General features: G+C 39.4%; 1 protein-coding gene across 1 annotated transcript in view; it reads right to left on the bottom strand.

Annotated features, from left to right (window-relative positions):
• Positions 1-3,460: 3,460 nt before the first annotated feature.
• The window catches only part of LOC124151408, a 460,916-nt gene continuing 436,823 nt past the window's right edge, over positions 3,461-27,553 (bottom strand). The window contains exon 23 of the mRNA XM_048390973.1: positions 3,461-5,289. Coding sequence (XP_048246930.1) covers positions 4,616-5,289 — 674 coding nt within the window. The 3' untranslated portion in view covers positions 3,461-4,615. The remainder of the gene's footprint in view (positions 5,290-27,553) is intronic.

The raw sequence follows: 27,553 nt of genomic DNA, 5'->3' as shown, positions 1-27,553 counted from the left end.
GAGTACAAACATGTCAAGTAGACCAGTTTTCTGTCAATTTGGAGAAAACGTCACGCTTGGTTTTGCCACACATGGTGTTGTGAAACATGGACCCTTTTAAGAAGAAAAAGATCTTAGACCCTAAAATAGAAGAAGAAAAACATGACTCTACCCCCAAAACCCGCCCTCTCACCTAAATATCAAATGGTAAGACATTGTCTCAGCATCCTATATAGCTACATGGCACATGCCAACAAATATATATATATATATATATATATATATATAAGCATGTGACGGTGTTCAGCCATGCCATGTCACTAGCTGCAGCACACCTACTGAAATGTGACGACAACCTCATGACTAACCACATGACTTCATTACATGAAATCTTATACTAAATAACTCAATTTGTGCCTCATGTTGAGTTCCCAGTGTTGAAATAGAAATAGGTTTGTGATCACATGCAACCGCAACTGTTAGGATTGAAAGCCAATGAGAAGTGAATATTTCCTGACAGCTACAGTAAAAGTATGCTAAAACATTTAGTTTACCAGAGTAGACGTTTTGTTCAGGACCTACCTTACATGAAGGCTTACATTAGATCACATTAAAGTTACCCTAATTAACACAATGAGCTATCTGCTACAAACAGTCCAGTAGTCACTATTTGGCTTTCTCATTTCATGGAAGTAGTAGGATCTTTCACCTTGTTCAAAGGAAACAGACTAGGTCGTCTTTAATTGGAACCCAATGCCGCCCATACTTAAAAACAACATTAACCCTGAATGTTTAAATACATGAAATGAAGTATTTTGTTAAAAAAACTTCTCTTACCCGACACTTTGTGATGTTTTTGAACATCGGTGACTTGTCAGTAGGTAGTAAGTTGTCTATCATTATCATTGCTAAGTTTATTCAGACCAAATCGTGTGTGTCTTAGTATTTGATGTCATCTGTCAGATCTTCACATCACCATAGTAACTCAACACGAGGTAAATACCTCACTGGGTGAATGTGTGCTTGTCATCTCGGAGAGGTGAAGAGTGTCTTTGCTTGCAGACAGTAGTAGTCATGTCGTAGGACAAGAGTCATCATTATTTATTTTCCATTTTATTATAATGACTGAGTTTGTATTTATGTTAGGTTTTAAATGCCTATTGTGCAGATATGTTCTCAAATTAAACCGATGCAATAATTCTTGAGTGTTTGTCATTTCAAAGAAGACTAAAGAGGCTTTTCGTACTGGCACTACCCACTTCCATGTTCCCCTAAGTTGTCCGAATGGGGTTTCCAGGGCAGAATAGATCGGAAGTATCCTGAGCTTGTTAAAAGAGAACAATGAGGATTGGATGGTTACAAAGTGTGATTGTGCATCATCCTGCCCCAACTGCATGGATCATTGTTGAGTCCAGATTCCTTATTTACAGTTTGTCATGCATGATATAGCTGAAATATTGCTAATTTATTCACATGCAACATTTATTCATTATACACTTGACGAGGCCTATCAGACTGTGTTATTATCTACAACAGAGTTGCATCCCTTAGTTATTCAATGATCTGCTGACCATTTGTTTGAATACCCTTTTCGCCCTGATACCAACCCTTGGTTTGTCAGTTCATGGTTTCATCAAAGTGTCAGTCATTTCACTTCCCTCGCAAGCTGGTATAGCATATCACTGAAATAATTTTTAATTCACTGAAATGAAATATTCCATTATATTCAAAGGCTTGAATAGTCTCATTTCATTAGGTTTAAATATATATCTTTACATGTTTATAAAAAAACACCTTTCAGACATCTGTTAAAAACTGAAGAAAAAATACAATAATTATGGGAAATTAATTAATTTTACATGTCCTATGTATATAATCCTTCATTGTGATTCCTCGTTAGAATAGGTCCTAAGCAACATGTACTAGTCGGAGGAGGTGGCATGGTGGATTGGGTGGTGGGACGTTGTGACTCTTGATGGCGTGTCAATGTACGCGATAGCTTGGATTGTTGCTCACAATCACTGGATCGTTTGCTCCAGACTCGACATTTACAGGCTGCTAGAATATTGCTGTGTGCGGTATTAAACTGTTTATTTTTAATGTAATGTTCTGCTGTTTCAGTGGAACATGCCCAAATCCGTAACACGTACATGTGGAGTTCATTGTAGATGACATTGTGTCAGCTCTCTCTTTTCTTCGACCACTGCTGTGGTCTTGTGGTGGAGCGTCCAGCGTACAGGTTCAGGGTTCCCAGCCGCGTCATACCAAAAGACGTTACAAGATGGTACTTGTTATTACCCTGTCTGGCGCTCGGCATTAATGGGCTAAAACAAGGACTGGTCTGCTTAGAGTCAGTATACTGTGTCTGAGTCGGGTATTCATGTTAAACTGCAGCATCGTATCTCAGTGGGCTAGCACTATAAATCGGCAACAGTCTGGACTAGCACAAGCAGCCACAAATACACACATCACTATATCAGTGCAATAATCTTGAACGCGACGTTAAACCCCGTGTCCCCTCACCTCTCTTCTCGTCAAAAAGGACCCCTGAAGATCCGGGTTAGCATAGGTTTCAGCAACCCATGCTTGCTGAAAAGGGCAGCTATGCTTGATCAGGTGGTCAGGCTTGCTGACTTTGATGCATGTCATTGTATCTCAATTGTGTAGATAGATGCTCATGATTTCAATCACAGGGTAGTCTGGTACAGACTCGATTATGTACAGTCTGTCACCATAAAGCAGGAAAATTGCTGAATGCGGCGTTAAACAAACAAGCAAACAAATCTGTAAATAACAACATGTGTCCTTTTGGTGTGTCCATTTAACATGGTAAAGGAAACCCATTATGACCATGGACACAGCAGGTAAATGTACAACTGGCAAATGAATGGCGAGTGAATGAAGCACAACTTGGCTACCTTCCATTGAACTGACCTATCGGTTTTGTTTTTATTATATATGATGCTGGAAAATATAGAGTTTTTTTAATAAACAATGACTCTGATTTACACAAATACTGATGACTTCAGAAATGTTATCGAACGTAATTCTGTGTCTGAATGGGGTATTCATGTTAAACTGTGGCATGGAATCTCAGTGGGCAAGCACTATAAATCGGCATATGTCCGAACTAGTACAAGCAGCCACACATACACACACACGTGCTTGCACGTCGCTGTATTAGTGCAATAATCTGGGACGCGACGTTAAACCACATTACACCTCACCTCACCTCACCTCACCTCACCTCACCTCACCTCACCTCACCTCACCTCACCTCACCTCACCTCACCTCACCTCACCTCACCTCACCTCACCTCATAGAGATTCATGTTATGTTTGTTTGCATGGCACTGTAATCTTTACAATCTCCGAATTTATATCTAAGCCAATGTATTTCTTAGTCATACTACAAGTAAGTACATGATTATGAACAATGTAAAATACATCTGTAAGATATAAAAGAAAGACACCAAAATACTTTGAGATATTCACCAGATTTAATTTAAACAAACATTTTTTGTGCAGGTCAGTATTTTATATACCTCACTAAATAAATATTGACTATATAGATTAAATTAAATATGTGGTCTCAATATCTACATGTCACACATGTACATATACAATTGCCGGGGTAGAATATGCCATCAGCAACCCATGCTTGCCATAAAAAGCGACTATGCTTGTCGTAAAAGGCAACTAATAGGGATAGGGTGGTCAGGCTCGCTGACTTGGTTGATGCATGTCATTGATCCCAATTGCGTGGATTGATGCGCATGATGTCAATCACTGGATTGTCTGGTCCAGACTTGATTATTTACAGACCGCCGTCATACAGCTGGAATATTGCTGAGTGCGGCGTTAAACAACAAACAAACACACAAACAAAACAAACATATACAATTACACATATACGTGACTAGGTACAGAACACCACCAGGATCCCTGTATCAAGTACATCACAGTGGAATAATCATTTCTTGTTTGTTAAACATTTTGCCAGAATCAGACATTGAGGTTGACTTTCATTTTCTGTGGCAGTTTAGTTTCCACAACTACATCAACAATCCCATCTAAACAGTATAATGTGTGGTTTGGAAATAATTATGTTATGGCATTAAATCAATATATGCTGAAGAAATCTGTTTCGAAGCAACTTTTTATTTACATTTGGTCTGTGCTCATTTTTGTCTGGGCATAATTTCAGCAACTACAGCAATAATTTCATCGTAACAATAGTCATGTGGGGATTTAAAACACTAATTTTATAGTATTAAATCAATATAAGCAGAAGAAATCTTGTTTTGAAAGAAATTTTACAATTTGTCTGTGCACTCACTCCTGTGTCACATCACATTTCAGAAAGTTGTTGCTGTGACATAATTTCAGCAACTACAGCAATAGATTCATCATAACAATATTACTGTGAGTATTTAAAATGTATTTCAGTCCCATGAGAAACGAGGAAAGTAGTGAAACCAGACATGTGAAGAACTTGGTTGTATTTTGTACACAACAAACAGAACACAAACCGAACACTTCTATGTCCGCTTCACTCACTTTCCTCGCCTGTCATTGAAACAGTTGATAGAAATCTCTGAGTTACACAGACAACTTTACAGAACCAGTTTATTTCCTATCTCAGCGCTTGGTAGACGAGGGCCCTCTTGGTGTCTGTCATGTCGACATCCTCACCGCTGATCAGACTCATCGCCACAGAGCGGAGGGATGACAGCCGCCCAACACCAAACATGGGGACAAGAGGTTCCCGGAACACCTCATCATACTTGCCAAGAACAATCCCCCTGTCCAAGTCAATGAAGGCCACTCTCCCCCTCCCCACATCCAGCACCACGCCATAGTGGAGGGTGGCCTGTGTGCCTGGAGTGGTGGACATGGTGTTCTGGTGACACTCGCCCTGCTTCCTCTCCCGCCACACCGCGGTACAGGGACTCTCCCCGTGTCTGCCACAGCTCTCTACACTGACACACCAGGAGCGACGCTGTAGAGAAACACACGGCGCACTGTCCACCTGTCCTGCCTCGCACACCCCAATCTCCAGGACATACAACGGCACTCTCCCCACCACTCGCACCCTGGTCTCTGTTTCCCAGTATGTTGGTGTGGTGGGGAGGAGGTTGGAGGGGGGTGGAGGAAGGGGGATGGGGGAGCTACAGGTCCCCGGGTACTCCTGTAGCCTGTTCCGCCCCTCATCCCGTGTGTCGGGCGGCGAGTTGACCAGTTCACCGTCTGTAGTTACGTGGCACCATCTTTTGTTGGCCCGAGCCGCGTCCAGGTGAAGTTTAGGACCTGGAAATAAACATTGTATTTGTTGTGTAGCAAGTTTATTTCACTGTTTGTTACAAACTGAGACACAGAAAGAGATTTACTGAAAATATCGGCTGATTGTTTGCTTGTTTCCAAACAGCGCGCTGAATGTTCGTCTGTGTTTTTCATCAGTACAGAATATCTCCCACAACTGCGCTATATTAGCGCGCTAATTACAATGTAAAACTATTACTAAGAGAATTCAAAATGCATTTAATTAAGAAACAAATAGAATAATTCACAGAAAACGGCAATATAAAAGAATTTTTTATACATTTTTTATTTACCCCCATTGTACAGATATCTGCCAGACGTGGACGATGTTCGTGTATGAAATACGACCTCAGTGAGTGAATTTCTCAACAAAAGTGTTTGTGTGTGGATTCTCAACGAAAGAAGATAAAAATAAACCAAAAAATTCCATGTTTTAGGATATTTTTGACATTTTTGTGTTCAACATACACCGCGTGAACAGGTATATTCTATGTCCGCTTTAGTCACTTTCGCCGTTACCCCGCCAAAGTCTGTGTGTCGCGGAATGTTTACAAGCGCTGGTCAGTGATTGATGTCGCAAGTACGTCAACAACGTCAGCTTTCTGAGTTATTCCAGTGTAGAATGAATAATATCCATGATTGTATAATTGTACTTACACAGGAATCGGTTAAGAGATTCAGTCAAAGCTGACCATAGCCTATTGCAATAAAGAAGGGGTTTGTTGTTTAACGCCGCACTCAACAATATTACCGTTACATGGCGGCGGCCTGTAAATAATCGAGTCTGGACCAGACATTCCAGTGATTGCAATAATGAGCATCGGTCCTCGCATTTGGGTTATGATGACATGCACCAAGCATGTTAGAGAGCCTGACTCCCCGATCCCGTTAGTCACCTCTTACGACACGCATTGTCGCCTCTGACGACAAGCATGGGTTGCGGAAGACCTATTCTTATCAGGATCTTCACAGGTGTAAAGGTTTATTTAAATATAACACCTTTGTGAATAGTTCTAAATTCTCCATAATTTCAGGAATGTATCACTGGTAGTGTGAAATTGATAATATTTTTTTCAGATATTTGCTTGATCTTTCAGGCTAAAAGATGATGTAATACTATTGTCTTATCTATAACAAATGTCATGTAAAAGCAATTGAATAACCTTTGATTGAGAACATATATATATCTTTGTTCAGGGTTATATCGTTCTTACAATATCCATCAGTATGTCCTAAAATAATGTGCGACTGATAAAATACTGGTTTAGGGTCCAACGCTTTTTAAAGAGCCTTGCACAGTGCACTGTACAGATCAACTTTGGACAGAAAGATAATTTTTCTCACTCGCAGAAAGAATTTATCATGCATTCAAATTGCTTCTTTATACATTACCGAACGTTCAGAAGTTAAAAGTCAAGAATATTTGTAAATTTTCCCGCCTGGAATACAGTTGGAAACTTTTGTTTTAAGGAAAGATGTTGGCTAATAATTTACGTCCGTTTCAGTCATTACAAAGAATACCACAGGAAAAAGGAATCAGCCTGGAGCGGAGTTTTCAGTTGACCAAAAAAAAAACCTCCAAGGCTTACACCCCCGATAGGTTTGAGTAGAAATATTACACATTCAGTGTGTGAACGCAAAGCTCTCCAGCTACGCCACACGACTGTTAAAGTTGGTTGTTTGTTTGTTGTTTAACGCCGAGCGTAGCAATATTCCATCTATATGATGGCGGTCTGTAAATAATCGAGTCTGGACCAGACAATCCAGTGATTGATATCATGAGCATGGATCCACGCAATTGGGATCGATGACATGCATCAACCAAGTCAGACGGCCTGACCCCCCGATCCCGTTTGTCGCCTCTTACGAGGCATAGTCTCCCTTTTTACGGCAAGCATGGGTTGCTAAAGACCTATTCTAACCCCAGATCTTAACGGGACCGACCCTTAAAGAACCGTATCACACTTATGTATGTACAATCTAGGTTTTAACGATGGTTGGCTGTGCAGAATTGACTCGCCATGACATGACAGTGATGCATTAATCTCAGCCCAACATATTCTGGAAGAGACGAAGTACAATCCATCTTCTGTAAACAGGTAAAGCAATCAGGTATCCCTTTGAATTACACTGTGGTGCATATCGTGGATGTTAGGATCTGTGGATACCGAGCTCGGTCGCTATCAATGATTCCACTAATACAGATATTAGCAGCTATCAGAAGGGAGTCTATGAATACTGAGATCGGTGACTGTCAGTACTGAATCTATGAATACTGAGGTCATTGACTGTCAGTAGGGAGTCTATGAATACTGAGGTCAGTGACTGTCAGTACTGAATCTATGAATACTGAGGTGACTGTCAGTACTGAATCTATGAATACTGAGGTCAGTGACTGTCAGTAGGGAGTCTATGAATACTGAGATCGGTGACTGTCGGTAGCGTGTCTCGAATACGGAGATCGATGACTGTCGCTAGCGAGTCAATGAACACTGAGGTCAGTGACTGTCAGTACTGAATCTATGAATACTGAGGTGACTGTCAGTACTGAATCTATGAATACTGAGGTCAGTGACTGTCAGTAGGGAGTCTATGAATACTGAGATCGGTGACTGTCGGTAGCGTGTCTCAAATACGGAGATCGATGACTGTCGCTAGCGAGTCAATGAATACTGAGGTCAGTGACTGTCAGTACTGAATCTATGAATACTGAGGTCTGTGACTGTCAGTACTGAATCTATGAATACTGAGATCTGTGACTGTCAGTATTGAATCTATGAATACTGAGGTCTGTGACTGTCAGAAGGGAGTCTATGAGTACTGATATCGGTGACTGTTGGTAGCGAGTCTATGAATACTGAGTTCAGTGACTGTCAGTACTGAATATATGAATACTGAGATCGGTGACGGTAGCAAGTCTTTGAATACTGAGGTCAGTGACGGTAGCAAGTCTTTGAATACTGAGGTCAGTGACTGTCAGTACTGAATCTATGAATACTGAGGTCAGTGACTGTCAGTAGGGTGTCTATGAATACTGAGGTCAATGACTGTCAGTACTGAATCTGTGAATACTGAGGTCAGTGACTGTCAGTATTGAATCTATGAATACTGAGGTCAGTGACTGTCAGTGGCGAGTCAATGAATACTGAGGTCAGTGACTGTCAGTACTGATTCTATGAATACTGAGATCGTTGACTGTCAGTTTTGAACCTACGAATACTGAGGTCAGTGACTGTCAGTAGGGAGTCTATGAATACTGAGGTCAGTGACTGTCAGTATTGAATCTATGAATACTGAGGTCAGTGACTGTCAGTACTGAACCTATGAATACTGAGATCAGTGACTGTCAGTGGTCTGTCTATGAATACTGAGGTCAGTAACTGTCAGAAGGGAGTCTATGAATACTTAGATCGGTGACTGTCAGTATTGAATGTATGAATACTGAGGTCAGTGACTGTCAGTATTGAACCTACGAATACTGAGATCAGTGACTGCCAGTATTGAATCTATGAATACTGAGGTCAGTGACCGTTTCTCCTGAATCTTTGAATACTGAGGTCAGTGACTGTCAGTACTGAGTCTATGAATACTGAGATCAGTGATTGGCATCACTTACTCACTCACTCCAGGAAATACTTACATGAGATAGCTGCAGGCCGGCATTCAGCTCCGACAATATGTACAGTGCTTCCAAAATCTGAAAAGTAAATTACAATTTTATGAATTCCTCTTCAACAACTAAGAGAAGTAACCGATAAATCGAGCTTCACAAATTGGAACTTTTCTATGTGACATTAAGCATGAGATATGTTCCGTTATACATGTTTTCAAAGATTCCGACAAGCCGACGTTAAACAGCTCGACCCTTGAACAAAGACATCAATCAGCTTGCTGTGCTCGATAAAGCCCTGCATGCTACTTTATGAACGATCTACCATGCAACAGTGATCGGTAGGATAGCCAGGTGCTTATTTCTCTCCTCACGAAAACGAGCCGGGTTTGATTCCCCACATGGCGTTATCTGGCCCAACTGAGCTGGCGTTAACTGGCCCAACTGAGCTGGCGTTCCAACTGAGCTGGCGCTAACTGGCCCAAGTGAGCTGGAGTGAACCGGTGTGACATTGAAAATGGACCCGCGTTGAAAAGTGACCCGGGAGTCAGTATTCAACGTTGAAAATATACCCGGTCTCAGTTTTCAACAGACCAGGGTCAGTTTTCAACAGTTGAAAAGTGACCCTTTTAGCTTACCAAGTCGTTAAATAGTGACCCGGGCCTCGCGTTGAAAAGTGACTCCGTTGAATTATGACTTGTGGTTTATTCTGCTTCCCAGAAGACTTTGGCAACATGTCTAAATTGGTGCAAATATTTATCAGTGTGTTCGGGATGAGGGTTGGAGGTGACACGCATTTATAGGCATGTGTTAACGTACACATATACAAATTGCCATGGTTCCTGGCTTTAGAAATGGTCGTCACGATATGGCTGAAATATTGCCGATGTTACGTGAAGCATTAACTCACTCACTCACTCAGTCACTTTAGAAATGTCCAGTATTTCAACCATAACGCCACGGTGGTTACAATGGGGCTCCAGCCTTCGGGCTGAACGAAAGCGGTCCGGTGGGTGCATGTGTGTTAGAGCAAGTATTTGGTTGCAGGGTAGTATTATATATATATTATATTATATATATGTATGTGTGTGTGTGTGTGTGTGTGTGTGTGTGTGTGTGTGTGTGTGTGAGAGAGAGAGAGAGAGAGAGAGAGAGAGGGAGAGAGAGAGAGGGTGGGGGAGCAGTGTGTCTTGAATTGTTGAAGTTGATTATCCGAGGATATTATATCTACAATCTGGAAGCTAGATAGAAAGAGGTACACCGAAAACGTCCCCAACCTAAAACGTCCCCACGCATAAACTGTTCATGGGGGTGTTAGGAATAGCGTTTAATGATTATTTCTTTCGATGTGTTAACATGATGTCAAGTATATATCAGTACAAGCATATATAAATGTTGTGATTTGATGTCATTCTGATATTATATGGATGCAAATTTATATTGTGTTGGCACGCAGGTTTGTATATTTACATACAAACTTCAACCCCGTAATATTTAAAAATATGAAATCCCACTTCACAAACGAATAAACGATATTGTGAGAAGTAAGTATCAATAAGATTAGTTAAAAAAACACTGACATTAAAAGCACCTTTCGCATTCGATGTTTGGGGACGTTTTCGGTGGAACTCAATAGAAACCATTAATCTAATGCATGACAAAGGTCTGAAAGGGACTGCAAGTGTTACCAGCTAACAAAAGGACGTCCCCACAACGTTGTAAGAACGTTACTTTGTTTAGGCAAAGTGGCATCCAACGTTACCCTCAACGTGACGCTGTCGTAATATTGCTACAACGTAAAACAGCCAATAAGTCGAACGTTGCACAGACGTTGCATGGTTCCACAGGAACGTTCTTGTAACATTACTGGGAGTCTACATAGTAACCAAATAGTAATCTACGAATGCAACGTTGCCTGGACCCCCTGTGTTAACTGGGTTATTAGCATCTCTGATGGAAGGGTGGATCACATCATCATCATCGAATTAGGAATAACAACGGTTTATACAAGGCGGGTGAAGCAAATCGGAAATGCATAGTTTTGTATTATAAACCCTAGAAGTTTCTGATCACATATGCTACAATGACCACTACCATCATTTGCAACGTGAAACAAAAGTGCAGGCAGTACGAAGGACGTTACCAGACTCGCCAACAGCAAAATACCAAGTTTGTTTTCAAAAGATTAAACTTTTTTTACTATACTGAACAACAAAAATTCCTGTGACATTGAATAAAACTTAATGCAAAGTTATGATTTTTACAAAATCTGAAACAATCTCGGTTTACAGGAGATAAAAGACTCCTGTAAGTGTTCAAGTGTTTAATTTGCCATACTGACTTCAGAAAATGCGTGATTTCATGAAAAACATGAACATGCCAAAATGTCAATTTACAAATCAATAGAGTGTGTGTCAACCTCTGGTTGCGATGCAAGCAACACATCTTCGTCTCATGAAATGGACCAGGCGTCCTGTGGGATATCTGTTCATATCTGATGAAGCATGTTTCGAAGTTCCTGTAGTGTCTATGGAACACGTGGTTGACGTCGAATGCTCCGATCCATTTCATCCCACATGTGCTCGATTGGTGAGAGATCAGAGGAGCGAGCCGGCCAGGGGATGACATTCACGTTGTTTTGTTGAAGATATGCCTGAATAAGTCGAGCCATACGAGGCCAGGCGTTGTCATGTTGAAAGGTAATGCCTGGGCCATGACGACGCAAAAACGGTAGAACAACAGGGCGGTAGCGCTGTCAATTGAGATTTCCCTCTACCACTATCAAACGGGTCCTCTGTCTTGCTGTAATCCTACCCAACACCATAACGCTGGTTGTTGAGTATAGTTTTAAAAATGTCAAAGACGCAATAGATCACACAAATATAAGGCTCAAAGACATATATGCATACTATGGGTATTTCAAGACAAGAAAGCTGAAAACCTTTCAAAAGGGCAATGTTCTATTACGTCAGTGAACTGCTTCCGTATCGGTTTGGCAATGAAGGCAACTCTTCGAAAAACCATAAAAATCAGATTGAAAAAGAGATTGAACTCGTTTAAAAAAATGACAATGATGTAACACTTTACACAGTTCCTATAGAAGCCTGTTTTAATTGTGAAAAGTGGTATGCACAATTAAATGAAAAGAAACCAAACCAGCACTATTTCAAAAACTTCAGAAAACTGTAGTAACATCTGTGAATTTTGCCGAATTTCAAAAATGCACAATGAATTCTGGAAATGTGGACGTTATCAAATGCTTTGAGCCTAAAACAGCATTCTATACCACATTAAGCGACTCTATACAAAACAATGGAGAATACCCAAAAATAGTACCTGTTCTAGATTATCTAACAAAACCACGCACCAGTACGCGCCAGTTGTGTTAAGATGGATGCTGTTCGAGAATGTGGATTCGACCTGTGACCTACAGATTTCCACTTGTCCCCTAAATTGAAAAAGCACCAGATTTGAGGACGACAACAATTGACGGCTGGACTTTATATCGGGCATTAATGACTGACAAACCATATGGAACAAGTGTGTGAAACTGGAATGGGACTATGTTGAAAAAAAATTGTAACTTTAACCAGAATTTTAACTTTAAGTTAGTTAGGCTCAAAACGTTTTGATATCCTCTCGTAAAAGTACTTTGTTTATTAATTAAATCTTAACAAAAATGAAGATTGAAAGGTAGCTGGATTTTTGGTTGTATAGAGCTATAGGTTTGGCCAGGAAATCTTGAATCTGGATTATTCCCGTTTTAATAAAACATGAAACGACCCCATCCTTCTCTCTACCGCACTCAGAAAGACATACATGTACGTAAAACAACTGATGCAAGCTGACAGATACGCACTCAGAAATACCCGGATAAAGACACTAAAAAGATTTCATCGATTAAAACATTAGATCTTTCTATTTACACTAGAAGTCACAATTCAACGGAGTCACGTTTCAACATGAGGCCCGGGTCACTATTTAACGACTTGGTAAGCTGACAGTGTTACTTTTTAACTGTTGAAAATTGACCCTGGTCCGTTGAAAATTGAGACCGGGTATGTTTTCAACGTTGAATACTGACTCCTGGGTCACTTTTCAACGCGGGTCCATTTTCAATGTCACACAGGCCCACCCGAGTTGGCGTTAACTGGTCCAATTGAGCTGGCGTTAACACCTGGATCTGGTCCTGCCGTTGGTGTCGTTCAGTTTCATTTCATACATGTTAAATTGGCTTGAGATCTGGAGAAACAGCCAGCTATGGCAGCGCAGAAATGCTATGCCGCTTCAAAATGACCGTTGCGACACTGTAACATATTGGTGTGTATCATCCTTCTGCAAAGTGATATTACGTCCCTGCATTTGCGAAAAAAATGGAAGAGAATGGTCTCGAACGATGTCGTTCCGTAGGTTACGCAATTTGCCATTAACTATGATAAGTTGTGTTCTAACATAAGTTGTGATGGCAACCCATACCATTACACTTATGCCCCCCAACTGACGACGTTGAGTAACGCAAGCGTTACAAGCCTTGGACAGTATACTGTCCACATATCCGGGATTGATTTGGATAGTTTCCATGGTCGTGCACGGCGTCCAAGAGAAGTTTGTCCTCAGCTATTTTCCCTTTACGCCCAGTGGAATCTGTTTCGGCAGAAAATCTAGGCTAGTTATTCTCTTGCAATGACAATTTATAAATGTGAGTTACGCTTGCGTGCACGACCATCGGAGCTATCCAGATGTAACCTGGACTCATCTGTAAACAAGTATACTGTCCCAAGCCTGTCTTCTGAACCTCAGATGCTGTCTACACCAAGCTAGGCGTCCCTGACGGTGACGTGGAAACAAAAGTGGGCGTGTCGCTGGACGTCGGGGCCGGATGTTGTGCTCCCTCAAACGGTTGCTTTGATTTTCGGCAAACCGTGGCACTGGGCAAGGGTTATTTACGGTAAGATAAAAATGCTTTTTTATGAGCACTTGTTAGCTAACAATCAGTTTGTGCAGTTTTCATTGTGTGAGTAGCAGGCTTCCAACAAACACGCAAACATTCAAATCGTGCGCCGTGAATCTTAATGTTGAGGGGATGTTCATGAATATCTATTGAAAGATGCATTATTTAAATTTTGAATAAATTTAATTTGATTGAACTTTATATGAAGAACATTTACTATTGTTGCTTGCATATAAGCATTCGCGATTTACACGCCCTTTTGCTTAAAAGGGCGTAAAACATATCATTGCAATCCGTTTTTTATGATAGGATACTGTTCTATTTACATGTTTTGTGTGGGTATGGCGATATTAACATTTAAACTCCACATTTGACATACACGTAAATATATGGTTCAAGGTGCCATATAAAAGAATTATTCAAGGTATACTATGAATAATCTGAATGTACAGCTATATAGAATCTACAAACCTTTTTCCAAGGAGGCATTCTTTGCCGTCAGATCCGCGAGTCGTTGCTCGTCTTCTGTCATCACCTAGAAAACATTGAAGAGTACGTTAGGGCGTTCAGAGCCAGTGACAAGCTTCACAGTGTGACATCTCATACATATTTGGATGTTACAAATGCCCTGGCCTTGTTGGGCATCACCTGGTTCTATATCGCATCCACTGGACTTCAGACTCCACATTTGTCCTTTTCTCCTTGTTGTTGTCTAACCTTATCAAACCGCAGGTTATAATAACTTTGTAAATTAGTTTTTTCCATGATTGGTAAACAAATATTAACGCAAACAATTAAAGTCGAAACATGATTTTTTTCTATTTCCGACAGTATCTTTTCAGTAATGTTTTACCTTATGTCCCCATTTATACCTCAAATGTAAGTGTGGTCAAATCTCTTTCCTTCAGGGAGCCCTGCTGGTACCTCCTCAAAAGATGAATAAGACCTGTAGACCTGTAGGGACTGTGACGTTCATCTGTAGATTACACAGAACACAACTTGTTGAGAGAATGTGTTGATACATGTGTTAGATAGGATTATAGACTTTTTGCTGTACTTTTCCATGTTAAGAATGTGTTTAAATACAAGTAAATCACATCCAAATGAGGTTTCACTATACTGACAGGAGTGAGTGAGTTGGGTTTAAAGCTGCTTTTATCAGTATATCGCGGCCTGTCAGCTTAATGTGGGAGGAAAGCCCGAAGTGATGCAGGTCTCAGACGTTTACCACTTCGGTGAAACCCACGGGCACGGGTATGGTGCTGACAAACCTAGAAACATAATCAGGGCAAACCGGGATTCGAACCAACAATCATACGTTTCTAGCTTGCCCAAGGGACGCAACTCTGCACAGCGAATCCCGTAGACGACTGGGCCACCCGTGCCCCTATACTGACAGGAAGATGACATGATTTTGGTTATAATGCCTGCCAAGTCAGCTATGAAACTTATTCCAATCTTTGACAATGATCCATTCATACCTTTTGCAGTGTATCCAGCTTCCCTTTCCACTACAACCAATTTTGATGTTGCGCGAGAGAACTGTAAAAAAGTAGACAACATCTGAACAAATGCAAGGATAATTATTCGGGGTTTTGTTTTGTTATCATAAACGACGCTTCTCGCACATTGTACACATGTTCATACCTCTGCAATCTCTGTTCTGTATGTGAAGCATTTACACGTGGCATCGTGTATTTTCAATTTGTCACCATCAAAAATCTAGAGCTAACATAGCTCTACATTAAATGTTTTTATCTCAATTCTTCCATGACAATATTAACCATGTAGCCATCGGTTTTACTGATGAGAATGAGTGAGTGAGTGGATAAGTGAATATAGCTGAACACCGCCTTAAACAGTATTTATGTTGTATTACAGTCTGTCCGGTTGATGATGTGGGAGGAATGCTGGAACTGATGCAAGTCTTAGGCGTTTACCTGTTCACTGAAGCCCACGAACACAGGTATTGCGCTGACAAGCCAAGAAACTGATTATGAGTGAATTCACATCGGTTGAGTCTAATGTTTGGTATAGGTTGCCGTTAAAATCAGCTGTTGTTATTGTGTTGTGAAAAATCTGAGTAACCAATTATTGAATATACAATGTATCACTGGCTGGGTGATATATGTTCACATATTTTTGCCTACAGATGCAGCTAGAATAGTATAGCTGACACCAATACCCGATACAACTTAATCATAAGTGAGTGAGTGAGTTGGGTTTAACGCCGCTTTTAACAGTATTCCAGTCATATCACGGCGTGTCAGCTTAATGTGGGAGGAAAGCCCGAAGTGATGCAGGTCTCAGACGTTTACCACTTCGGTGAAACCCACGGGCACGGGTATGGTACTGACAAACCTAGAAACATAATCGGGTCGAACAGGGATTCGAACCCACAATCAAAGGTTTCTAGCGTACCCAAGGGACGCAACTCTGCACAGCGAATCGCGGCGCCTTAGACGACTGGGCCACCCGTGCCCCCTAATCATAAGTGACAAATCCTAAATAGCAGGACAGTCACATAGCCACTTTTAGACCCAGTTTGAACTCAGTTGGAATCTAAATATATGATCATATTCTGCTATCCTTAAAGACTGTTCTCAAACTTAACACATTGACCGTTCAGTTGGTTGATTGTGTGGCATCATACACTAACAAGCACCATGATAGAGTTGAAATATTTCTTACAGCAGCGAAAAACAACGAATATATAACCAATACACGTTAGCCTGTATATGAACATATTGTAGCGTATTAAAAGAAGGCAATTGTTACCTTCTGCTTTGAGTCTTTCATGGAGACTGTATTTTGTCTATGAGTCATTCTTCTTTGCAGGTTGCTTTTATCTTGGTCTTCTCGATGGAACATGCTGACACTGTCCAGTCCTGGCAGTTCCACATTAAACAGGGATAGAACTCCTGGGTACCTCATCAAGTAGTCAATAGAGTTCTGCCACTCAACTGGAGGATACAAGGTATTAATCATAACATGTGTTACTAGACACATGGCGCATCTTAAGCTGTTTTTTTCTCCTCAGATACATTTTTATTAAACTCAAGGAATATACAACCGGACTCAAGCTAATTCACCATTAGTATATTCATGTCGTTATCGCTCCGTACTTCATGACACAGTGCTAAATACATGTTCAGAATGTATCTCAATAGTATTTTGCGTTATATGAACAGACCGTCGTTTTCTAACTTGTACCAATATATAAGGGTAACACTTGGGGAAATTAGTCAGGTCCACTTGTGAAACATGTTGATGCATAGTATGAAAGACCTCTGTTAATATAATATAAAATAATAACGCCAGGGAATAACCAGTGTCGATTCGCGAATAGGAAAAGCATGTCCTGCCCTAAGTAAATTTACACTTGCCGTGTGTCAAACCATCAGTTTGTAGTTTGTCGAGTTGTCTCGTTTTGTGATCTCTGTTCTGAAACCAAATGAACTTGCATCATCGTTTCGATCAAGATTATAGGTTTAGTCTCATCATATTTCTCTGTTGAAGATGATGTAAAAGTTGATTATCAGTTAAAACATCTGACATAAATGTAGTTTGAACAATCGACCTAAAAATATTGTTTCTTGTATGGATGGGTAAGAGTGTAAAATTCTTAGAGTGTAGGAATATGGAAATGGTTACCGATTTTAAACTGCCCAATTCTTCATTTAGAGATTCAATCTCTTGCGTACCTGGAGAAGAAACAATTACTGTAATATATACAACCGTGGATATGTTGTCACGTGACTGACTGAATATTTCATGTTCTGTGTGCTGAAATTAAAACTAGAATTTGTATTAGAAAAGGTTTTACCACTAGTGTAGAGAAACAAAATCTTGATTTGTTGATAAATGATAATAAAATCTGATTTAGTTGGTTAATTGAAACTTACGACTCTCTGCCTCGCCAATATCTGTGTCCTGGAGCTCCGGCCTGTCCTCAGTATGGATATCGTTCAGCTTCTCCTGAAATAAGTTTCAATTTTAAACGTCTTTGCTTTGATCCGTGTCAGTATCAACCTCTATATGAACTGTCTATGTAATGCATCTTATCGTCATGATCAGTTTCATGTGTTCAACAAAGAATGTCAGCCGGTTGCAGTATCCAACAGTAACCCAGTGTGTTGTTGCTGTACCCAACAGTAACCCAGTGTGTTGTTGCATGAACCAACAGTGTGTTGTTGCAGTACGCAACAGTAACCCAGTGTGTTGTTGCAGTACGCAACAGTAACCCAGTGTGTTGTTGCAGTACCCAACTGTTACCCAGTGTGTTGTTGCAGTACCCAACAGTAACCAAGTGTGTTGTTGCAGTACCCAACAGTAAACCAGTGTTTTGTTGCAGTACCCGACAGTGTGTTGTTGCAGTACCCAACAGTAACCAAGTGTGTTGTTGCAGTACCAAACTGCAGCCCAGTGTGTTGTTGCAGTACCCAACAGTGTGTTGTTGCAGTACCAAACAGTAACCCAGTGTGTTGTTGCAGTACCAAACAGTGTGTTATTGCAGTACCCAACAGTAACCAAGTGTGTTGTTGCAGTACCAAACTGTAGCCCAGTGTGTTGTTGCAGTACCCAACAGTGTGTTGTTGCAGTACCCAACAGTGTGTTGTTACAGTACCCAGCAGTAACCCAGTGTGTTGGTGCAGTACCGAACAGTAGCCAAGTGTGTTCTGCAGTACCAAACAGTAACCCAGTTTGTTGTTGCAGTACCCAACAGTGTGTTGTTGCAGTACCAAAAAGTAACCCAGTGTGTTATTGCAGTACCCAACAGTAACCAAGTGTGTTGTTGCAGTACCCAACAGTGTGTAGTTGCAGTACCAAACAGTAACCCAGTGTGTAGTTGCAGTACCAAACAGTAACCAAGTGTGTTGTTGCAGTACCAAACAGTAACCAAGTGTGTTGTTGCAGTACCCAAAAGTGTGTTGTTGCAGTATCCAACAGTGACCCAGTGTTTTAATCTAGTAGTACCAAGGCAGTACTGGTGTTTGTTTCCGCACAAAATGTAACTGACTTCAATCAACTATAGATGTGAATTAACACAGCTTGCAGAATACAATGATACTACATATTCATATTTTGCTAACTTAACTGTTAAACCAAACTTCACATTATGCAATGAATGTGGACAGGCAGCAAGCTTATAACAACTAACATGGCACCTACCGTTGAAGAAGATCCTGTTTTATTTTCCGCCCTCGTTTCGGGGATCTTCTCGGGATCTAAAACAATAATATACGCGCACGTTCGTCTTTATCAATGACTGTTCACATTCCATCTTCCTTCGGAAGATATATCTTGAAAACATCCTTCATTTGTTGTAAAAAGGTGCAGAGATAGTTCTCTATTTTGGAAACATAAAAGACAACTAATAGTGTTGACAGATCATTTCCTTGAAAACATTGATTATAGTACCTTAGACGTGAGCTATTCGACGATTCACTGAATCTGAGTTGATCGTACGTTTACTACTCTAACATGATCATGCCTCGAATAAAAAGTAAATAGTAAAATGAGGTCTTTTTTTCAATCGAACATAATCGAACAATATCCCTTTGGATAATGGTTATTGCATATTTGTTCATCCAGTCAATGTGTTGAAAGTAGTGATGAAATGACAGGTACGTACGCCCCTCTGCCTCTACGTTATCTGGGTGCTGTAGCTCCCATCCATCTTTAGCATCGTCCGACGACTCCTGAAATGCACGTGCTGTGTTCTGTTGGTTCCAGAACTTAGATTCAGAACTCTGTGACGAGTCCTTCAGTTTCTCTTCTCCTTCTCTGGAGGCTGAAATTATTACAGTGACAATTTGTTAATTGAACTGGATCTTACACAGGAAGAAAAGTAATGATTTCCAAACTTATTCAAGTGGTACAAGCTTTTGATATATCAAAAATCCAAACTAAAATACCATACAATGGAGAGAAAATTGATGGATAACAATTACTTTATTTACTGTAAAGGTGACGTTTCGGTTTAAATCCTTAGTCCGTTGTCAACTTATGGTGTTGACTGCCACGTCTCAATGTAGACGACACATGAATTGTTTGATAGGCATTACTTAGAAGTGGGCGGATGACAAAGTAGAGAAAATGTATGGATAACAACTTCTTTACTTTAAAGGCGACGTTTCGGTATATATCCTTATACCTTATACCGTTCTTATACCCTCATACCGTTGTCAAGCTTGACAGTATGTATATGTCTGTATACACACACGTATATTGTTTATATTGTCCTATTTTATTGGCGCTGCCATTTTTGTACGTAAAACTATATATTGAATGTGCATTGACAGACAAATCATTACACTGTTTTTAAAGCATTTAGACATTGCTTCTAAACTAGTTGACAAAGGTTTGTAAAATGTACATTCAGCTTTGGATTTATCTGCAACTTACGCAGCATAACACATTGAATGAGCGCAATTTCAATCATCTCGCTAAATGAGCTTAATTGTCTATCTACTAAGATTTAATTCGGGTGGGTTTAGTCGGTGGAGCCTTCTTTCGAATACAGTTCATATCGTCTACATTTCGATTGAAGCAATTTGGGGAAGGTGGGGTGATTCAACTAAATTCAGTCTATCCCATCCCTTACTTCATTATGGGCAGGTCCAAGCACCATAACAACAGAGACAAAACTTAAAAACAACTTTAAAAGGATTTATAATATTCTGCTTAGGAATATCTTAATAGTAAAAAAGGGGAAGCACTCTTTGACGAATACAACAGTTTTTTTAAGAAGTTTAGCTGTCCCTTCTGAGTAGTTTCTCATAAGTCTTTCAGTTATTTTAGTATAAAAACATTAAACCACTGATTATGCCGGAAATGTGGCTTACTAATAACAACAAAAATTATTATTTATTTGCACTTATAGGGGTACATAGCCAAGGATTAAATAACTGCTTTCCTTTGAATAAGCAGAATTCTGAAAAACACACTGCTGAAAATCAATTAATTATCAGGAGATGTGTTTTCAATAACTTACTGTAACTAAAAGTATAAAAAGTCTAAGTGTTTTATTTACAATATGCATTAAGTTAAACCTGGTTGAAATGTTGAACTGTTGAACACTACGGAACACTAAGTATTAGGTTTCAAAATTACATTGATATTATGTACTGGTTGTTATTCTGCAGCTGCAGTAAAGAACAATTATTTCTCAGAAATATTTTTGCTGAAATGATAGATACTAGTGATAATTCTTGATGACACATGGCAATGTTATCTAGAGTTGCGTCCCTTAGCCTTTGTCGACCTGACTCTCGGCTTTCAATCGTTTTACCCGTGTACGTCGTTTCACCAATATGCTCAGTGTCTGCGGCCTGGGAGGAACTTTTATGTAGCCTAGTGGTTCAATACTAACACTTATTCACTTACTCTACGACCTGAGTCACTTTAGATTTTCTTTCCTAAGTTCAGTTTAACACATTGAGTAATATCATTGAAATACTGTTCCACTTTCCTTAAACCTGACTCTCACAGACACTTGTACCTTTAATGTAAGTCACAGTTAAATCCACTCAAAAACATGGACAAATACATGTAACTGATACATGTGTGTAAGAATCAAAACTGCACAGAAAAAAGTGTCTGTCGTCAACAAGATATTTCCACTCAGTTGTTGCAATTACCAAGAGACGAATAGAATTAGAAACATAACAAAACCAACTGATATTACTCTGAAACGCACGTTAGTCTGCAATATTCTGGAAAACGTGGTAAGATGATAATGTCTGCTTACCTAGGTGAGCCAGTTTAATGTCTTGATAGATGAGATTGGTTCTGTCCTTTACCATAACCTGGGACAAAGAAACAAAACATAAAAGGGTGGCAAATTAATTAAAATATTTGTACAAACCGCGTGTTATTGAAACATTATGTTTTGCTATTTGTTTCTCATACAGACTTGGACACTTACCGATCGTAGAAGAGGAAAAACATTCTTTTCTTGTTCCACTCGTTCTTGCCATGCAATCAGCTCCGCTTCTTGTACAACCGCTGAAAATAGTTTTGGAAATAATAAATATACATTGTATGTAACTGTAACAAAAATACATAATAATACGGAAGTAGTAATAGAATGTCTCCTAGATTATTATGCAAATTCTAGTGTTTTATCAATAACTTTAACAATGTTAATTGTATAAATATATGATATACAGTAATTAATATAATACTTGGGGCGTTCGAGTAGCCTAGTGGTTAAAGCGTTCGCTCGTCACGCCGAAGACCCGGGTTCGATACCCGATATGGTTACAATGTGTGAAGCCCATTTCTGGTGTCCCCCGCCGTGATATTGCTGGAATATTGCTAAAAGCGGCGTAAAACCATACTCACTTACTCACCCACTAATATAATATAATACTTATTCTAGAATAGCAATACAGGCAGACGTATGAAATCAAAGGAAGAAACAATACAAACACTATGTATACAGACATGGTCATTGCCACTGACCTGTTTATCGGTGTTACCAGATCCTGTATACAAAATATACGACGGCTCTTTGAGTTTCGACGAAATGTTTTCTGGTATCCAGCGTTTCATCTTTTTGTATAAGTTTGACAACCAAATCAAAGTAGAAAGTAAAGGACTGCAAATCATATTGGCTTTGAACTCCATACTATTTTGATCACATCACGGTATGGTTCAAGAACTAGACACGAAATGGTAAATGACGTTTGGAACCGAACATCTGTAATAACATCCTGGGATGTAGTAAATATTCAACAATACTCACGTCCTTGGTGAGTTTGTTTGCTTGTTGGTTCACGTGGCTTGTTTTCTGAACTGCACTTATTTTGATGAAGCTGAAAATACCAAATGAGAAGTGATTAGTAGAGGATGTTATTCTGTGAATTCTGTGAATTCTGTGAATTCTGTGAATTCTGAAGTTTATTCCTTACGTTCTCACGAGTGTAGCACAATTTTGTTTAGTTGTATCCGTTACGGTATCTGCATGAATGTAGAAAAAGGTATGTCAAAGCTATGTGGCACACGATAGCAGAGATGTCTAACTCTATTGTAATGAATGTTGCAGCGTGAGTGTTCACATTGTCTGAAATGCGAATTTTAACATTAATTTCGATTAATTACTCGTAATAGATTCACTTACAACAATGTTTTGTCTGAGCTTCCCCGACAGCAATATCAGCACATCAAAGTCTCCTTCTAGATATTTCATTCTTCGACTCCACTGATCTGAAGCATATTTATTATGTGATAAAATAACCCAAGGAACATGTTTAAAACGAACATACAATACTTCATACTGCGATCAGCACTGTCGTCATCATTGTCAACCACGTGTAAATTATATAAGTTCATATATATTATTTTACCGTTCGTGTGGTTACGTATACAAAATGTTACCATTAGTAAGTGCATCCATGAGTTTCTCCATTCTGTCAATTTCCTGAAAAAATCAAATTTAAACATGTTTTTGGCAATAAGATTGATAAAGCAACGGTTTATTTATGAAATAAAATATATTATTTATGTATTTATTGCAGAAATGCATTATGTTTATGACTTAATTTCGTTTGAAGAAACTTAAGAAGAACTTTAAAGACGTTTTATAGTAATAAGTACATTTCAATAATGAAACGTCAGTATACATTACCCTCTCTACAATCCACTTTCTGTACTTAAGCTCCTTGATATCAGTTAGATCTGAAGTTAAAAGGAATAACTGTTTTTCTTAAACAAAATTAGTAAAATTGTTTATGTAGTAACATTCAATAAAATGCGTCGTGCATGTTTAAGATACATCAGTGATTAGCTAATGTACCATGGATGTATGTTTTAAACATATTTATTCCCCAAATAAATTTGAAACTCGATTGGCAAACAACCCGCAGGCTTATTTGAATGCCTCTCCAGGAAACAAAATACAAAGATCAAAGCTGACATGGTTATTAGGCTCCGTAGTATAAAAAATAAAAATATTGTCTCTTATCAACATTTAGGCGTTTCATTGATATGCACATAATGCATATCAGAAGTCTGTCGAATGTCATCCATCATTATCATTCAATTATTTAAACATTTAAACTACATCGACCAGATTCCACAATAAAGTTATGGACTGATTCGACAATTTGAAGGTTTCAATTTGCAGACTTGTTAGAATTTCCATGTAAAACGGAGTGTAAGTTATGGTCTTTAGCAAAACAATGCTTACTTCTCTTTGCGTCTCTATAATTGGGGCATATAAAGAGATAACACATACAATGAGATGACATACATGCATACATTCTGGGTTTTTAAAAATTAAACTTTACCTGCCATGTTTCTGCCTAGTGTGATACTCTTTCAAGATCTCCATTTAATTGTGCCACTTTTATGTGGGGATCGTCAATAATAATGTACAAGGACGTATCGTCCGCAAATAATCTAATATTGCCATCAATATCAGCAACTAGATTTAAATAGACTAAGAACAGTAATGGCCCTAATACTGATATTGTGGAACGCCAGCACACACAGATTCTAAAACAGGGGTGTATCCATTGATCACTACACGCTGTACTCTATCCTTCAGGTAACTATTGAACCAGTCCAATGACCTACCACTTATCCCATGAGAGTGTAACTTACGTATCAAATCTTGCCATACTTTATCAAATGCCTGACTAATGTCTAAGAATCCAACTCTTAATTCTTTACCTTGATCCAGGGCTTTTGAAAATACGAGTTTCCGTATAGCACAGTTGGTAAAGAGTAACCATGTTGGTAAAAATACATTTCATTTCGAAGAACATAGTAATTTGTGCACACAAAAAGAAGTGGAAGTAATCTTCGGTATGATATCCACAGGAACAAATTTTTGCATACAAAATATATCTAGCACTCTGATCTGCGTTAAGATCGCTGCAGCCAAGCCTGAGGGGACTGTGAATAATTTGACATATTAACCTGTTTCCATAATTTCAATCCCAGTGCATACCATTATCTCCCATTCCAAAGTGGTGTTATAGCCGGTATAAATGAATATGCATTTGTTTTTACAATTCACTGTTTGAAGATTAGTTTTGTCAAATTTATAATGTGTGCTTTCAAAAACTGTATTAGGAATAAGCCTACAAATATATTCGGCTGAGAGATGATTATTTACTTTGTAAAACATTACCAATTTTGAAATATATTTTATGTCTTTTAATGACTTACATTTTTTATTGTAACGTTTCTGATAACTCGTACCTCAACAGCGCCAAATTGTTCTTAAGAGCATCTAAGTTTATCTTTTTCCAAGAAATTTGCTTGTTCATTAGTACAGTATGGCAACAATAAAAATATAAAAAAGTGGTAATAAAAATTATTTGTACACAGTTTCTAAGATATTTATAACTTCTTAAACAATCACCCATAGGACACCAGTTTGAAATAAACTATCATATCTATACAGATACATAATTCGAAATAGAAAATACACCATGTTAGGCTAACGTTTTTATTTTCTACAAATGAGTGCCACAAAACACCTGTTGCCTGCCTGTACTGTGCAATATCAAACCCATAGTTTTAAAATACAGTCACATACTAAATACTCTTGCAAGCATGCAGGAAAAAGCATGAAGGACAAATCGTGTATTTGTACAACTACTGATGGGTGAACATTGACAGAGTAAAAGTGAATTGTAAGTAGATAATTACAGTTTACCGTTTCTTATCAAAGTTATCAACAACTATTGTATTCAAATAATTACAAATAAGAAGAGCCGGCATTATGCCAGACCAAAGGCATGATGCAAAAATGATCTAAATGATCAAGCATGATCTAAAAATAATATAAAAGCAGGGGTCAGTATTGCCAAAAATATATACTCAACAACAAAAGTTCCTGTGACACCAATATTTTAGTGTATTTTTCAAACAAGTAAAGTTTGGTTTTCGATATTGTAGTACATGTATGGAATCAAGTCACAAAAGCGCAACTGCTACAGAAAACCATGCATTCCATGCAAAAGTTGACTTTTGTGCACGCCCCATGCATTTCACTACCAAAGAATCAAGGGTATAAAAATATGTGCGTTAACGGGATTCCATATGCATTCTTTAGCATCGTGCTGACAACAACCACTCAAATAAACAACAAAATTACGCAATTATTCAACATTACGAAAGGCCACGCCTGTCCGATAATGAGCGTCTGTGAGTCATTGGTATGCTTGAAGCAGGATCTAGTCAACGTGATGTTGCAAGACAATTTAACGTCCACAGAAACACTATTTGGTGTTTATGGCAACGTTGGCCACAGACGAATGCAGTCAGAGACCATCCTCGGAGTGGCAGGCCACGCGTAACCAATAATCGACAAGACAACTGGATTCGAACAACACACGTACGAAATCGATTCCTGCCAGCAACAGTGAGTGCAAGGAGCATCCCTGGCCTTCGACGAATATCTTCACAAACCGTACGTCGCCGCCTCAGTTGTGCAGGGATTGTCGCCAGAAGACCCGCCAGACGTCCCATTTTGACAGGAAACCAGCGTCAAGCATGTCTTCAGTGGTGCAGTGGTGCAGACAACATATACACTGGACGGTCATGCAGTGGGGACACGTTCTATTCACAGATGAGTCTCGTTTTCACCTCAGCCACAGCGATGGACGGATTCGAGGTGAACGCTACGTCAGTCATTGTGTCATGGAAGAAGATCGGTTCGGAGGGGGCAGCGTTATGGTATGGGTTTGGATTACAGCAAGACAGAGGACCCGTTTGATAGTGGTAGAGGGAAATCTCAATGGTCAGCGCCACGGCGACGAGATCATCGGCCCTGTTGTTGTACCGTTTTTGCGTCGTCATGGCCCAGGCATTACCTTTCAACATGACAACGCCCGGCCTCATATTTCTCGTCTTGTTCAGGACTCTCTTCAACAAAACAACGTGGATGTCATCTCTTTGGCGGCTCGCTCCCCTGATCTCTCACCAATCGAGCACATGTGGGATGAGATGGTTCGGCGCCTTCGACGTCAACCACGTGTTCCACAGACACTCCAGGAACTTCGAAGCATGCTTCAGCAGATATGGACATATATCCCACAGGACTTTGTGCGATCCCTGGTCCATTCCATGAGATGAAGACGTGTTGCTTGCATCGCAACTAGAGGTGGATATGCACGCTATTGATTTGTAAATTGACATTTTGGCATGTTCATGTTTGGTTTTTTATGAAATCAGGCATTTTCTTAAGTCAGTATGGCAAATTGAACCATTTGAACACTTACAGGAGTCTTTTATCTGTTGCAAACGGAAATTGTTTCAGATTTGGTAAAAAGAATAACTTTGCTTTAAATCTTATGCAATGTCACAGGAACTTTTGTTGTTCAGTATATTACGTATGCGAGTTTTGGAAGCCAAAGAAATAATGTTTGAGATACATACAAATTGCAAATTGCCAATGGTGACGTCTTGTTTCCGGTGTCACACTGTTTGTTTCATCAACAATGTTCACGTATGAGGACAGATCCAGTTTGCTGAGGTCATTCACTGATACCACTGATGCATATGCTGACCTGAAAGTATGATTGATTAAGTCATTGATTGAAACAAACAGAGATGATTAACTCAGTTCTGGTGTTCGTATTCTGAGGCATTCCAGTAAAAAGTGTGTTCATATTTTTTAATATAGCCCCTTTGATATCTACAAACCTGAGTCTGCGCTCCTCCTTCCGTGA

The sequence above is a fragment of the Haliotis rufescens genome, unplaced genomic scaffold (assembly GCF_023055435.1).
Source record: "Haliotis rufescens isolate VD_foot unplaced genomic scaffold, xgHalRufe1.0.p SCAF_9, whole genome shotgun sequence".
Classification (NCBI taxonomy): Eukaryota; Metazoa; Mollusca; class Gastropoda; order Lepetellida; family Haliotidae; genus Haliotis; species Haliotis rufescens.
This window is presented reverse-complemented; position numbering and strand designations above follow the sequence as displayed.